Source organism: Rhinoderma darwinii, chromosome 1 (assembly GCF_050947455.1).
Source record: "Rhinoderma darwinii isolate aRhiDar2 chromosome 1, aRhiDar2.hap1, whole genome shotgun sequence".
Taxonomy (NCBI): Eukaryota; Metazoa; Chordata; class Amphibia; order Anura; family Rhinodermatidae; genus Rhinoderma; species Rhinoderma darwinii.
In genome coordinates this window covers 283,240,196-283,257,303 of record NC_134687.1, presented here as the reverse complement: position 1 = coordinate 283,257,303, position 17,108 = coordinate 283,240,196, and the positions used below count along the sequence as shown (strand labels likewise).

At 42.7% G+C, this 17,108-nt stretch overlaps 1 protein-coding gene across 1 annotated transcript in view; it reads right to left on the bottom strand.

Moving 5' to 3' along the window:
• Positions 1-17,108, bottom strand: part of CRLF1 (cytokine receptor like factor 1) — a 110,197-nt gene that overhangs the window by 33,046 nt on the left and 60,043 nt on the right. Inside the window, exons 4-7 of the mRNA XM_075854691.1 lie at positions 15,193-15,217; positions 14,530-14,808; positions 1,961-2,090; positions 466-635 (exon numbers count right to left, since the gene is read on the bottom strand). Coding sequence (XP_075710806.1) covers positions 466-635; positions 1,961-2,090; positions 14,530-14,808; positions 15,193-15,217 — 604 coding nt within the window. The remainder of the gene's footprint in view (positions 1-465; positions 636-1,960; positions 2,091-14,529; positions 14,809-15,192; positions 15,218-17,108) is intronic.

The following is a 17,108-nucleotide window of genomic DNA, read 5'->3' as shown; positions in this document are numbered from 1 at the left end:
TCTAGAAATGTTGCACAGTAAAACCTCTTTGGGAGGACCAACCACAATTGCATTGAAAAATGGTCTTCTGGAGGGTTGGTCCTGTCAAAGAAATAGGCCAATATACATAGGTTATGATGGAACTGAAAGTCTGACTCTGAAATCTGGTCTAGATATAAGGTTGGTCTCAAAGGGGTGGTCTCACTGTATACTGAAATTTTTTTATTTGGTTCTCTGGTATATTTATTTACACAAATATAGTAATTTTCATTAAAAAACCAAACTTTCTCAGAACCACACTGGTATTATACGATCACTGAGTGGTCACATTTTCTCTGGTTATTGATAGAGCTATAGGTGACATCTTAAATGCAGCATTCCCTGAGCCTCAGTTGTACTTTCTACACACATTTATTGACAACCTTTATGGTTCAAAGCACACTAATCATTTCCGACCTCAGAGACATGTGCTTTTATGTATCTTACCCACATCAAGAATGTCCAGGGTTATTATGTCGGATGTAGTGGATCCCAGTCTGTTCGAAGCTTCCACCCAAATCTCATAGGGTGTAAAAAGGGCAAGATCCTTAGGGATATGGCAAGAATACTGCCCCACGGTGTGATATTCTTGACACGTATTATCTCTGCCATACCACCTGGAATGTATACAAAAAAAAATATTTTTGATCTATAATAAATGACATTTGAAACAACTTACATTCTTATTATAAGTTAGTAACATTAATATAAAGACACCAATCAGAGGATATACAGCGCACCGGTATATATCACTATATGTAATTACAAATATATTTATATTATCTAAATGTTAGAAACAAAAAGGTGGAAATACTGCTCACAGCAACCAATCAGATGTCAGATTATCAAATAAAACAGTGATTGATTGGTTGCTATGAGATGCTCCTCTGCTATATGTATTAACACTCGTTCATCCCCATAGAGTGAAATATCAGACTGTATAAAAGGGCCTATAAATACACAAAAAGACTCTCACAGCAAGTGTGGGGCTAGATGCTTTGAAAGTGTAGCATACTACCCAGGTAACAAAAGAGGGCAACTCCTAGATATACTTTTATACATTGAGGAATAATAGAGCATAACAGCCAGAAGTAAAAATAAAGAGCTTTATTAAACATTTAAATACATACACAAAAGATATTAAAAAGGTACAAAGCAGGCCATGAGGACTCTATATCGTTCCAGTGTAACACAGCTGGGAGACTCCCTATGGTATATAAAAGATAATATAGGATAGATCAAGGAGATGGATAGGCAGCATGAGTGGTAAACATAGTGGAAAGCACCAGAAACCATACCATGGTGTGTGTACAGACGGTACATATAAGTATACTGGCAAGGAATCAAGTGCTAATGAAAACCTAGTACTATGTCAAAGACCTAATATACAGGCATAAAGTCAAGTACAGAAAACAAACTATCAGTCTGAGACCTAAGTAAACCACTCATCCCCCCACTCCTAGAAAAACGTACCCATGTATAGATGTAAACAGAAGGGCCTGTTATAGAGCACTGAACAACTTGTAATATCGTCAGTTGGCGCTGGTTATGGGCAAATACCTGCCTGTGTAAACCAGCCTTAAAGAGGCTCTGTCACCACATTATAGAGTACATGAATGGAGAGAAGTGTATGACGCTGATTGGTCAGCGTCATACACTTCCCTGTACAACGCCCACTTGGTCAAAAGGTAAAAACACGCCCAGTTGTCTATTAAGAAAGTAATTAGCATAAATCTAAAATAGCTCATAACTTGGTCAAAATTGATTGTTTTTCTAGATAAAAATCTACATTACAGCGCTGATCACATTATGTAGGAGATAGGGCACTTATAATGTGGTGACAGAGCCTCTTTAAGTGATACAAAAACTGTAAATATATTTATATTTTCAAGCATAAACTTGCGTTGTGTAGCTTTATGATAGCCATAGTCTTGTACAATACCTGAGCTTGTATTTCAAAGTGTAGTTAGTGTGCAGGTAGGTTTCCCCTTCACTTCCAGGAACCCACTTACAGGTTAAATCTTTCATGTTCTTTGACCAGCATGTGATATTGGTTGGTTTCTCTGGTGGCACTAAACCAAAGTAATAAACACATACATTTCATGTTAGAAATCAAATACATTTTAATTTGCTACGTTATACTACATATGTCCATACTTGAGCACAATTTGTTTTTTTTAACCTAAATAGGTCCAGAATTATGTGCTGATTAATATGTTATTATAAATTAATACCAGTAGGAGCTCTGTTTTTCTGATAGGAAGCTCCAAATCCCTTGAATAGACATATAGTTAATGTAAATCATACAATTTTGGCTGCCTGCAGTCACCACTAGAGGGAGCCTACTACATACTGCTTTACTAATGAAATCCTCAGCTCTCTCTTCCTCTGCAGTCAGTCTGGCGTTTATAATTTAGACTTTGTTCACATATGCGTTGGGCTTCCGTTTTTCGTTCACATTTGCGTCGGGCTTCCGTTTATGGGTTCCGTCAGACCTTTTCATCAGGGGAACCCATGAACGGAAACCAAACGAAAACCATAACTTCCGTTTGCATTACCATTGATTTCAATGGTAATGCTCCTGTTGCAAATGGTTTCCGTTTGTCTCCGTTCCGTAAGGTTTTCATTTTGTTTCTTTTGCGGAGCCAATAGCATAGTCGACTTCACTATTGATTCCGCAAAAAAAGGAGACCTTATGGAACGAACTTTTTGAGATACAGCTCCTTTGTATCCTGTATACAGAGCAACTGTACCTTAGGCTGAATCCTATACCCATCAGGTCAGTGGCACTGACGGGTTCAGTGAAAGCGGGTTCATAACTTAGATGTGATGGATAACAGGTGGATCCTGCGTGTTAGAGACACGCGGCAGAACCCATTGACACTGAACTCGTCAGTCCCGCCGACCTAACGGATAAAAGTCTTAGCACACAAAACAACTGCTCTGTATGCACGATACAAAGCAGGTGTATCTCAAAAAGCAAAAATAATTTTTAATAAAAACTATTTATAAAGCACAAAACACACTGATTGCCATTTTTATATAAAAAAATTGCTTTCAAAGTTTTACATAGGCTTTTATGTTCTTAAAGGATGATATATGAGAAGATGATACACATTTTTATTTAAAAAAATATAATACAATTTAGAATTTTAAGGAGAATTATCAATAAATCAAACACGTTATATTTGCAACACAGAAATATTAAAGAATATTAAAGAATATGTATTTTAGATGATCAGAACTGCATCAAAATTCTATCGTTCTTAAAATAATTGTTCAAACAATTGACCTGGTCTGGTAAAGGATTGTTTAGGGCAAATGACAGGTTTTTAGTTATTTCATTTCGTGGCAAGAAATCTGTCATTAATTGAGTCTTCAGTTCTTATTTTGCCAGTATACCCAGCCAACTGAAGACTTGTTTTAACTTATTCTACACTAAATGACGAAAGCACTTATTACACTCCCTGGCTCTGCTCATTTAGTTAAACTTTCCATTAACAAGCTACCGAAAACACATATTCATAATGCCTACAATGATTTATGTTAGAATGTACAACACCGTTCAGTAAAGTGGATTAAAAAAAAAAGCTAACCTACTTTGTATCAAAATACGCTATTCTCACAACTGCGTCAGTAGCCTCCTTTGCAGATTCCATAATTTTTGATGATCAAAATAGCGTAGCATGCAACACTATTTTGTCCGGCAAAATGACGGAAACCCGATGGTACCCATAAAAGTAGCAGGGGTAGGAGGGATGCATAAAAAATTAGCTCACCTCACATATTCCCGGCGTTCCAGCACTGGCACTCCGGTTCTTCGCGTCGTGGTGTATTGACATGTTCTGTTCAGACGAGGTGTAATTTTACATGTCGCTGTCAAAAGACGGCGCATAAAAAGACGCCCACGTCAAAAGAAGTGCATGTCACTTCTTTGGACGTTTTTGGAGCCGTTTTTCATTGACTCCATTGAAAAACTTCTCCAATTACATCCGTAATGGACGCTGCGAAAAACATGAGTACTTGCAAAAACTTCTGAAATTCAGCAAATATTTTTGCCTGAAACCAGCTCCGTAATGTCAGACGTAATTTGTTAAGACGTGTGAATATACCCTTAGGGCATGCCCAAACGTGGCGGATTTCTTCCGCCACTGTCTGCATCAATGCCGCACAGAATCTGCGTTGCAGATTCTGTTGCGGCTTTGCCTAAAATGGGCATTAAATTGATGCGGACTAGCCGTTGCGTATTGAGGGGAAGAGGGCTTCCCTTCTCTCTATCAGTGCAGGATAGAGAGAAGGGACAGCCCTTTCCCTAGTAAAAGTAACAGAAATTCATACTTACCCGGCCGTTGTCTTGGTGACGCGTCCCTCTTTCGCCATCCAGCCCGACCTCCCTGGATGACGCGACAGTCCATGTGACCGCTGCAGCCTGTGATTGGCTGCAGCCGTCACTTGGACTGAAACCTCATCCTGGGAGGCCGGACTGGAGGAAGAAGCAGGGAGTTCTCGTAAGTAGGAACTTCTATTTTTTTTACAGGTTGATGTATCTTGTGATCGGAAGTCACTGTCCAGGGTGCTGAAACAGTTACTGCGAATCGCTTAACTCTTTCAGCACCCTGGACAGTGACTATTTACTGACGTCGCCTAGCAACGCTCCCGTAATTATGGGTGCACACACGTAGTCACTTGTAATTATGGGTGCACACACGTAGTCACCCGTAATTACGGGAGCCCCATTGACTTTCTCAGTCTGGCTGTAGACGTAGAAATACATAGGTCCAGCCAGAATGAAGAAATGTCATGTTAGTAAAACCAATACACTCCGCAGCACACATAACATCTACATAAAATCTGCGGAATTCATTGCGGAATTTTGAATCTCCATTGAAGTCAATGGAGAAATTCCGCAATGAGTCCGCAACAAGTTCGCTACACGTCCGCAACAACCATTGTATGCTGCGGACACCAAATTCCGCGCCGCAGCCTATGCTACGCAGCGGAATTGTCCGCAACGTGTAAACGAACACAACTAAAAAGCTGTGGAAGGCAATGGAGAAACGTGTACGCTGCGGATTTCTGCTGCGGACTCTCTGCAGCGGAATTCCAGAGCAATTCCGCTACGTGTGGTCATGCCCTTTAGGGAACACAAAAAATGGAGTAACTTCCAACAATTCCTTCATAAATCCCCTACCTCCTTTGTTAATTTTCTGTCTCATAATGCAATGAAAACTGTGGGTAATAAATAATTCTATCTGTGTCCCAGGAGATCAGCTATTTCTCCCTCCTTCTTCTCACAATCCTGTGACTATATGTTAGACAAGCAGCAGGAGCATTCACCCACTGCCCTGTCTGCAATTGGAGTAAATGGTGTTAAACTACAACCCCTTTGCTAAGCCCCACCCTCAGCCAGTAAAAATAGAAATAAAAAAAAGGAAGAAAAAAGTACAAATAATAAAAAAAAAAACATGCACAGCCTGCACCAAACCGTCGCCATAACCGTTGCCAGGTGTAAAAGGGCCCTAAGGGCACATTCAGATGTGGCAGAATTGCTGTTGCATTCCGCTGCGGTCAGTCCGCAGTGGAATTCTGCAGCAGCCGTTTTTTACATTTCTTTCTATACGTTTTTAGGAAACTTAGTTCAGACGTTGCAGAAAATAACTGTGCAGAAATTAGGGTACGTTCAGACTTGGCAGAATTTTTCCGCTGCAAATGTTGGTGCAGATTTGTTGCAATTACGCAACGAATCTGCACCAACATTTGCATATTTGACAGGTAATTCAGACGTTGCAGAAATCACAGCGGACTTGCCACAGATTTCAGTTTTTGCATTGCAAAGGCTGAAATCCACAGTGAAATTCCGCTTCTTCTCCGCAACGTCATGAGCATTCTGCAGAGGGAAAATTGTGCACCGCAGTTATTTTCTGCAACGTCTGAACTAACTTTCCTAAAAGTGTATAGAAACAAATGTAAAAAACGGCTGCTGCAGAATTCCACTGCGGACTGTTCGCAGCGGAATTCAACAGCAATTCCGCCACGTCTGAACGTGCCCTTAGGCTGCGTTGCAGAATTTTCACTCCACAGCATGCTCATTACATTGCGGAGAAGCAGAATTTCACTGTGTATTCCAGCCTTTGTAATGCAAAAACTGAAATCTGTGGCAAGTTCGCTGTGATATCCGCAATGTCTGAATTACCCGTCAAATATGCAAATGTTGGTGGAGATTAGTTGCGTAATTGCCCCGAATCTGCACCAACATTTGCAGCCGAAAAATTCTGCCACGTCTGAACATGGCCTAAGGCATAAGGCCTTCACACACAGATTTTTTTTTGTCATTTTAAAAAACGCTTCTAAACACGCTAGCAGTTTTTAATTGTAACATGTTTTTTCCCGTATTTTTTTGTGGCGTTTTTAATTTTGTACGTGCTTTTTTTAAATGGCATTTTTGAGGTCCTATGGAGAAGCCTATGGGAAAAACGCTATACCCAGAGCATGCTGCGTTTGGGAAAAAACACGCCGCTGACGAAAAAATGTACTAAAAAACGAACCACAAACCAATCGCAGTTGTGTATAGTGCATTTGATATTTTACTATAGACTTTAAGATCTGGCCGCATATAAAACTGCATGAAAAAACGCCACAAAAAATGTATGGTGCACAGTGTCATCCTGATGGGACAAGTTCTTTGCTTCAGAAAAATGGGCAAGCAGATTGTGAACTGTAAAACAAGGATAGAAGACTAGATATAGCGATAATCTGCATGTCAGCCATTTGCCAAGTAACCAGGGTAGCTGTGTTCAGAGGTGGATTAAATAGTGACAGCTATTCCTTCTATAGAATCCACTAAGGTAGCCCCAGGTAAAAGTCAAAGGAAATGCAGTGACAAGCAACGAAAAGCTAAGACTTGTTGAGTCCATTGACCTGGGAAACACTGTTATTTTAAGCAAGCTGGTTTTGCAAAAATAAAACGTAACTCATCTGACATACAGGCACATTCCTCAGAAGATCTATCACAATGCGTATGGATGTGTGATAAAAGCTTTTCCTTGTGCCATCTGCTTCTCCTAGTGATTGTAGAATGAGTTTTAATCCCCTGTCATAGAATTCTGACAAAATTATATTCTAACATGTTATCCAGTTTGTTCCCCGTGGATAAAGTTAGTCGTATATAGCAAAAAGAGCTTTCACTGTCTTCACACTATTCATGTCCTCATAGAATAGTTCATTACTTGGGGAGGGTATCCTGATATCAAACTCATCTCTATTATGTGCAGAGGCGTAGCTAGGTTCTGCAGGTCCTGCACCTGGGGCAAAGATTGAGATTGCCCCCCCCCCCCCCCACGAACTTCTTTCCCGACATCTCCTTCCCCCTAGCCGTGTTTGCTTGCTCTACCAATCAATGAGGTGTAATTATTTTTTCACCATTTTTTTAATGTAACTCGAGCATAAAACTATTTGTACATAATACAAGCGATATAGTTCTACAAGGGAGTTGCCATAACAATGAATTAGAAGAAAATAAATTAAAGAGGCCACGCACAGCCCCTTGTAGATAGTGCCACACACAGTCCCTTGTAGATAATGCCACACACAACTGCCTGTAGATAGTGCCATACACAGACCCCTTGTAGATAGCGCCACACACAGCCCCCTGTAGATAGCACCACATACAGCCCCCTCTTGTATATAACGCCACACGGTCCCCTGTAGATAGCGCCACGCACAGCTGCCTGTAGATAGTGCCACACACACCCCTTGTAGATAGCGCCACACACAGCCCCCTGTAGATAGCACCACATACAGCCCCCTCTTGTATATAACTCCACACAGCCCCTGTAGATAGCTCCACGCACAGCCCCCCTTGTAGTTAACGCCACACAGCCCCCTGTTGTAGATAGTGCCACACAGCCCCCCTGTTGTAGATAATGCCACACAGCCCCCCTTGTAAATAGGGCCACACACAGCCCACTAGTAGATAGTGCCACACACAGCCCCCCTTGTAGATAGTGCCACACACAGCCCCCACTTGTAGATAGTGCCACACAGCCACCCTCTTGTAGATAATGCCACACAGCCCCGCTTGTACTGTATATAGCGCCACACAGCCCCACCTTGTAAATAGTGCCACACTGACCCCCTTGTAAATAGCGCCACGCTGCCCCTTTGTAAACAGCGCCACACAGCCCCTCTTGTAAAAGGCACCACACAGCCCCCTTGTAGATAGTGACACACACAGCCACCCTTGTAGTTAGCACCACACACAGCCCCCCTTGTAAACAGCGCCACACAGCCCTCCTTGTAGATAGTGCCCCACACAGCCTGCTGCCCCCCTTGTAGATAGCGGCAAACTCCCCCCCTTGTAAATAGCACCACACTCCCCCATTGTAGATAGTGCCACACACAGTCCGCCACCCCCCTTGTAAATAGCGCCACACTGTAAACAGAGTGGAGAGCGATAGCCTACCTCTACCACTCTGCCTGACGTGACTCACTGAAGGAGCCGAGGAGGTCATGCAGCGCAGGCAGCGGCGGAGTTCCTTCTGACTAGGGTCGGTGACAGCCCGGGAGTGGACCAGTGAGGTCAGGTGACAGGTCAGGTGACAGGACAGGTCCACTCCAGGGCCGTCGCAGACCCCAGTCAGAACGCCGCCGCATGAACTCCTGGCTCAGCGGCGATCACCCTCCTCTGCCACGGCACCCCCCTTCCCTACCACTTAGTTGCGCCCGGGGCACCTGCCCCCCCCCTAGCTACGCCCCTGATTATATGAATCACCATACAATGAATCAATCTGCACAAATTCAAGATGGGGTTAATATTTTATATGATTTTTTTTATCATTTATCAAAGCTGTTTGACAGAAACACTGGACTTGGTGCCCGTAGCATCCAATTAGAGCTATGCTTTCATTTTACCACAGCAATTTAAGAAATAAAATAACATAAAAGCTATACTGTGATTGGTTACTTAGGGTTACTTAGGCTAAGACAGCTTTTCCCTTTGACAGTTTTGGTAAATGGGGCCCAAAACTAACCCCTAAAGGACAGAGCCCATTTTGGCCTTAACTCTTTCCTCTGCAGCCATTTTTGGGATTTTCATCTTTGCTTTTTCTACTCCACATTCCAAAAGATTTTTATATTTCTATGTTTCTGTTGATATAGCCATATGAAAGCTTGTTTTTTTCAGGAAGAGTTGTAGTTTTTCATGGCACCATTTATTGTAGCATATAATTGGGAAACTGGAAAAATTTCTTTGTTGGTTTGAATGGGAAATTAACTGTGATTCCTCCATTGATTTTTGGGTTTTGTTTTTATGGTGTTTATCGTGCAGTAAAAAAAGACATGTTAACTTTATTCTCCAGGTCAATACGATTATAGCGATGCCAAATTTATATAGTTTTTATTTTATGTTTTACTATTTTTCCAGGGAAAACACGAATTGTTAAAAATAAAATTTGTTTTGTGTCGCCATATACTGAGAGCTCTAACTTTTTTATTTTTCTATTGATTGAGTGGTATGAGGTCTTATTTTTTGCGGGGCGAGCTGTAGTTGCTATTGGTACCATTTTGGGGTACATGAGACCTTTTTAAACACATTTTGATCGTTTGTGGGAGATGAGGTGACCAAAAAACAGCGATTCTGGCGGTTTAATATTTTTTTTTATGGCGTTCACCGTGCAGGTTAAATAATGTTATATTGTGACTTTTATGGACGCAGCGATATCAGTTTTTTTTACATTGCTTATGAGGGAAAATGGCAAAAGTGGTTTATATGAAAAAAAACTTTATGTTTACGTTTTTATGTTTTTTTTACTAGTCCTGATAGGGGACTTGTACCAGTGATCATTGATTGCTTATGCAATATACTGCTATACTAATGTATTGCAGTATATAGTGATTCTGACAGGCACCTATTAAGCCCTGCCTCCTGCAGGGCTTAATAGGAGTACAAAGATGGCAGTCCTGGGGGCCTTCATTAGGCCCCCAGGCCTGCATGACAACCATCGGCAATTCTGCCATTTTTTTTTCCATATATTTTTTTTACGGCGTTCACCGCCAACATTAATAGAAAGCATATCTTTATTGTATAAGTTAAGACCAGTGTGGGAATATATATTTACTATATGTCTATATTTTTTTGTGACTTTGATTAAATAAAATTGATTTATTTATTTTTCATTTGTTTGTTTTTTAAGTTTTTGCTTTGCAAAGTGTTTTGTTTTTTTTTCGGAAAGCTGATGTAGCAGTGTACAGGCTCATAGACTTGCTATTGAGCCCATACTCCGATACATTGAAAAAGCCAAACTGAAACTAAGCGGCTGAGCGCTCGCACGAGCGCTTCTGCCGCTTCGTTTTAGAGATTGGTGGGGGTCTCAGTGCTCGTTCCCCCACCAATCAAAACTCCTGACATGTCATTATGACATATCAGAAGTTTGTTGAACATTTAGTTACACTTTAAACCTAATAGTTATATTTATATTTGACAGCACATTACTAACTGTGCATGTTTAATCCAATGGCACCTGTAAGGGCATACCTAAGTCATACCCAAACAGACACTATAGTATGAATACATATATATATATATATATATATATATATTTATTTATTAATAGACAGCCCTATGATTTCCCTGTTAACCGTGTCGATTGTCTTGCCGGGTCTGACACGGACAGGACAAAGGGAGCTGATCACGGTGCTTTAGGGATTAGCATGCCTAATTTTTCAGGTGGCTAAACATGAAAACCTACAAAATAAGTGGTCATGCATCATGGTGTGTGTAGATGAGTAATAACACTATTTCTGGCTATTATATTACTTGTATCATGCAATTTTTAGAAGCTTTTCCCTCTGCAGGCTCTAGCAATAATTCTCAATTTTTTTATGAGCTAGTGGGTGGAGCCTAACTGCTATCATGTCTGCCATACAAAGCAAACATGCATTAATCCTACTCTCCTATCTCTATCTATCGCATATATAGAAACAGCAGCAGCATGGAGGACATCATACAGCAATAATGAGCTGTGTAGCTGTGAATCCAGCACTGAGATAGATCACATACTAGGAAGCTGCAGCAGCACATGTGTCTCTCTCTGCCTCTCTCTCACTCTGCTCCTGCTCTCCCCCTCCACTCTCCATAGTCTTCTATGGGCAGCTGTAACCTGATCCCTCAGTAAGCTGAGAGTCCACCTTGTCTTTAGAAGACAAATTCAGCAGTAAATTCTGAGTGAGTGAACAGTTAGAAGGGGGGGGGGGGCTGACAACTAGAGAAAGAGGAATTTTCACTAATAAGATATATTACAGAGTTTCTTATATTTGCTTGTACTATTGACTTATGCAAAGTTTGTTAAAATGTTAGTGACCATTTAAACAAGAAAATCCCGGCAGTTATTGCAGCAGTATAGCTGTCAATCACAGCCACACTCCAGTTCCTGATCGCACAGCCACAGCTGTTGTGCCCACTTGATCAGTGATCACAGTGAAACCATGTGCCACTGCACAGTCTCCTGCACATTGGCATGAGGCCTGAAGGGATCTAATAATACATATACCAGCGCATAAATGTATACGCTGTGTTACTGTAGAGCTGGCACAGGTGGCAATACTAATACTAGGTGTCCAAGTTCTGGATTCTAGCTGAGGTGCCAGGCAAATTATTACATTATAAGGTCATACTGGAGTACTTATCAGTGGCGTAACTACCACCGTAGAAGCAGTAGCGGCTGCTACGGGGCCCGCGGCATGAGGGGGCCCGTGTCGCCCGCCGGCACGGGCCCCCACCATGGCCGGAGGCTCCGCTAGCAGCCGCTATGGTTACTACAGCGGGACGCCACTGAACACTTCGGCAGAGCAGGGAGGTATCTCCCCGCTCTGCCATTATACAAAAGACATGTATCCCCTATCCACAGGATAGGGGATACATGTGTGATCGCCGGCAGCGATAGGGAGAACGGGGGACTGAAAGTCCCCTGAAGTTCTCCATCACAAACCTCGGACTTCCGGGGTCTGTGTCGGCAGCTCCGGAGAAATGAATGGAGCGCCGGTCCCGCTTGTGCGCATGCGTGACCAGCCCTCCTTTCATTTTTAGTGAGCTGCGCAGATGCCGGAAGTCAGAGGTTAGTCATGGAGAACTTCAGGGGGACTTTCAGTCCCCTGTTCTCCCTATCGCTGCCAGCGATCACACATGTATCCCCTATCCTGAGGAGAGGGGATACATGTCTTTTTTTGGATCACACTGTAGTTCGCATTTTTTTGGGAGGGGGGACGCTGTATGGCGTTCCCTACAGGGGGACGACGACGCTGTATGGCGTTCCCTACAGGGGGACGACGCTGTATGGCGTTCCCTACAGGGGGGGACGCTGTATGGCGTTCCCTACAGGGGGACGACGCTGTATGGCGTTCCCTACAGGGGGACGACTCTGTATGGCGTTCCCTACAGGGGGGGTTGTATGGCGTTCCCTACGGGGGGACGCTGTATGGCGTTCCCTATAGGGACGACGACGCTGTATGGCGTTCCCTACAGGGGGGACGACGCTGTATGGCGTTCCCTACAGGGGGGACGACGCTGTTTGGCATTCCCTACAGGGGGGGACGCTGTATGGCGTTCCCTACAGGGGGGGGCCATACAGCGCCCCCCCCCGTAGACAACGCCATACAGCGTCCGCCCTCTAGATAACGCCATACAGCGTCCCCCCTGTAGATAGCGCCATACAGTCCCCCCTCTAGATAACGCCATACAGCCCCCTCTGTAGATAGCACCATACAGTCCCCCCTGTAGATAGCGCCATACAGTCTCCCCTGTAGATAGCGCCATACAGCCCCCTGTAGATAGCGCCATAAAGTCCCCCCTGTAGATAACGCCATACAGCCCCCTCTGTAGATATCTACAAAGGGGGCTGTATGGCGTTATCTACAGGGGGTCTGTGTGGCGTTATCAAAAGGGGGGGTTTGTAAAAAAGGCACTATCTACAAGGGGGGGGTTGTGTGACACCCAGGGGAGGGGGGGCCGGCCCCAGTCAAAAGTTTGCTATGGGGCCCAGTCTTTCCTAGTTACGCCCCTGGTACTTATATATTAGGAGTGGGAGGGAGCAGGTATCTATGCGCAGAATTAGATAGTCACACTGGATATATGTGACATCCTTGGAGTAAAGTATGTCATTAGTGGGGAGTCTTCAGTTCAGCGAAAGGTTGAGAAGAATTAAAGCAGGTAATGATTTAGCATATGCAACACTCGTGTGCAAGAAGGAGTTTTCAAAGGCCCTGATCTATGGAACGATAGCCATAGGGATTACAATAATAATCACTCCTAAGTTACAGAAACACCGTAGCTCGCTGTGCTACACTGTTTCCATAACTCCTATTCAATTCTATAAGAGTTATGGTAAAAGCGTACCTCAGCAGGCTTGGCTTTTTCCAGAATTCTACTACTCCCCAGCACTGATTCTCTGTCTGGATGCGGCAGCCAGTGAGCACCTCACCAGGCGGGTTGGGGTCGGGGATCCCCGTACGGGATATAGGTGCGGGTCCCAGAGCTGGTACCCGCATGTATCAGACATTTATGGCATATTCGCAGGATATGCCATAAATGTCTGATAGATGCGGAATACCCCTTCAATTTATTACTGATCAGCAGTATCATGAATGTGCATCATCCTAAACTCACAATAACCTTGTTTTATTAGATTATATATGAAAATTATGGCTGTTCCAATGTCGCTGTAAAAAACTCTCTCTCGCATTTGGTTTTTATGTGTTTTTTTATTTATTTGATAAATTATATCAATATTTTCTTCCCTGTATCAATTTGTTTATTTTACATACGGCTGCTAATGGATAAGATTATAGAGAACTTTCTACTACAGCAAATAAATAAATGAAATGAGCGGCTGAAGTAATTGGGCTTAATGGATATACGTCCTTTGAAAATAGATCAACAATGACATCTATTCAATTGTCTGCTGAGGTGCAGGGAAGCCTACAGAGCCAAACTGCAATATATATCTACTTTTTTCTTTTTAACATTCTACAATTTCAAAAATGTTTCACTCTCACTGCTACATTTTAACTTATTACTTGAATTTACGAGCCCCATGCAGCTCCTCTTATTTTATAACTCTATATCAGTGCTTCATGTTCTGCGTTCTCTTGATTTAGTATTGCTATAGGGACAATTTGTGGATCCAAATCCCCATACACATCAGTGTACACATCCTAGATGGTTTGAATAGCTGCAGATATGTGTATGTATGTGTGAATAATGATCTGGATGGTAATATGAGCCACCAGAGCACAAAACATGAAATATAGTCATAGGGACACAGGAGCAGATCTGTTGCAGGTTATGTTACTTTAACTTAAGGCACAGATAATAACTATTATAAACATTGTTTTTTTGGTGGTTTTTTTTTCAATATAGGGCTATATGACTCTTCTGGGACCTGTACATCAAGGCTTAACATGGCCATTCATCTAGTTTAGCATTCCTAAATTATCTATGCCTGAGAATCAAAGACATACATCCAACATATAGACATGAGCCCGCCAGGATTCTCCCGTCTTTGCTGTGACACACCAGGTTATCTCCTGACTGCTGCTTGGATCCATTCAGATTATTCAAGGCCACGCTCAAGGCTGTGCTGTTCAGCATTTTATACAGCTCTAGTGGGAGCCTTCTCCCATTAAGGGTCCAGAACAGGTCCTCTGCCTTCAGGTTTAAGTCAGAGTCCACTAAGCAAGATGCGGTTAGTGATGATCCTATTATTAAGGTTGGGTCTTGTGGGGTTATTACAGCAGGATCTGTAGAAAAAAGGTGAATAAACATGTTACAAAACAGGATTAGGAATGGATGTTAGGGGAATTTTAGAGGACTAGGAACAGCATGCATGGGAAGCTGATTTGCTGAATGTCTTTATAAAGGATAAGACAACCGTTTTCTTTGATATATCTATTAAGACTATATCTCAGATTGTGGCATTTATGCTACGGTTTACAGATAAAGAAACAGTTATCTCTCTAAGATAATACTGACCAGTAAATAAAAATTAGTGGGACCCCCTCTAATAAGCTGCTATCACTGGGGGGAACTGGTAGCTGAGTTCATATATATATATATATATATATATATATATATATATATATATATATAGATATATATGTCTGTGTGTGTCACCTAAAATTTACATTGAGCAATGCACTCTACGTAAACCTTTTCAGACATAAATAAAAAAATTATAAACTTTTAAGCAAAGTGTCCACTCACAATTATAATTCAGGAGTAAAGAAAGTACCCTTCATTAGGAAAACACGGAAAATGGTATTAAAATGCACTGTGCAACCATCTGTTCTGCAGCTTTTAAATGACACCCATGACAATTGAGACAGGAAAAGAATCATGTACTTAATTATTTGTTGTTATCAGTTCTGTTTTACTAGCAGTTATTAGAACACCCAGGTCGGTGGATTTTATACATGTTAGCTATAAAGATACAGATATTGAAATGTAAAATATAGTAACTACAATTATATGTTCAAAAGTAAGAAGTTCTTGTATGTCAACATATTGGCGTTTGTCAATATAAATATTTTATTCACTAGGGGCATACAAAGTATGGGAGGACTCCATAGCAAAGATGAACTATTATTTTGCTTTCAGGGGCTTCTCAGCGCCAACAGTGTTACTACAACACTCTTAACTAGAGATGAGCGAACTTATAAGGGCGGGTTCACACATGGCGGAATTGCACTTAAATTCCGCTGCGGACACTCCGCAGCGTTAATCCGCAGCGGAGCCGTTTCTACATTGACTTTCACTTTAATTTAGCAGTGTTCGTTTACACGATGCGTACAATTCCGCTGCGGAGCATAGGCTGCGGAGCGGAATTTGGTGTCCGCAGCATGCTCTGTCTGTTGCGGAGCAGTGGCGGACTCATGGCGGAATTTCTCCATTGACTTCAATGGAGATTCAAAGTTCCGCAATGAAGTCCGCAGCTGTCATGCACATGTCATGTGTGCTGCGGATGCGTCTTGCTTTTTTTACTTGACATTTCTTCATTCTGGCTGGACCTATGTATTTCTAGGTCTACAGCCAGACTGAGGAAGTCAATGGGGCTCCCGTAATGACGGGAGCGTTGCTAGGAGACGTCAGTAAATAGTCACTGTCCAGGGTGCTGAAAGAGTTAAGCGATCGGCAGTAACTGTTTCTGCACCCGGGACAGTGACTACCGATCCCAATATACATGTATCTGTAAAAAAAAATGAAGTTCGTACTTACCGAGAACTCCCTGTTTCTGTCTCCAGTCCGGCCTCCCAGGATGACGTTTCAGTGTAAGTGACGGCTGCAGCCAATCACAGGCCAAGCACAGGCTGCAGCGGTCACATGGACTGGCGCGTCATCCAGGGAGGTCGGGCTGGATGCCGAAGGAGGGACGCGTCATAAAGACAACGGGCGGTAAGTATGAATTTCTTTTACTTTCACTAGGGAAAGTGCTGTCCCTTCTCTCTATCCTGCACTGATACAGAGAAGGGAAGCACTTTTCCCGCAGTCCGCAGCAGCTAGTCCGCATCAATTTACTGCACATTTTGTGCAGATCCGCAGCCGTAATCCGCAACCCGGATTAGGTGCGGCATTGATGCGGACAGTTGCGGAGGAATTCCGCCATGTGTGGTCATGCCCTAATAAGTTCGGTTCGGCTGGTTCGCCGAATTTCTTGAAAAAGTTCGATTCGGACCGAACTAGTTCGGACCGAACCTGTAATTCAAGAAAGCCCATAAAAATCATGTATGGAGCTCTCGTAATGACGGGTGGCTACATGTGTGCACCCGGCATTACAGCAGCATTGCTAGGCGACGTCAGTAAATAGTCACTGTCCAGGGTGCTGAAAGAGTTAACTGATCTGCAGTAACTCTTTCAGCACCCTGGACAGTGAATTCCAATCACAATATAGAGCAAACTGTAAAAAAAAAAAAAAAAAAAAAAGACGTTCGTACTTACCGAGAACTTCCTGCTTCTTCCTCCAGTACTGTCTCCCGGCCGTTGCCTTGGTGACGCGTCCCTCTCGACATCCCTGGATGACGTTTCAGCCAATGTGACCGCTGCA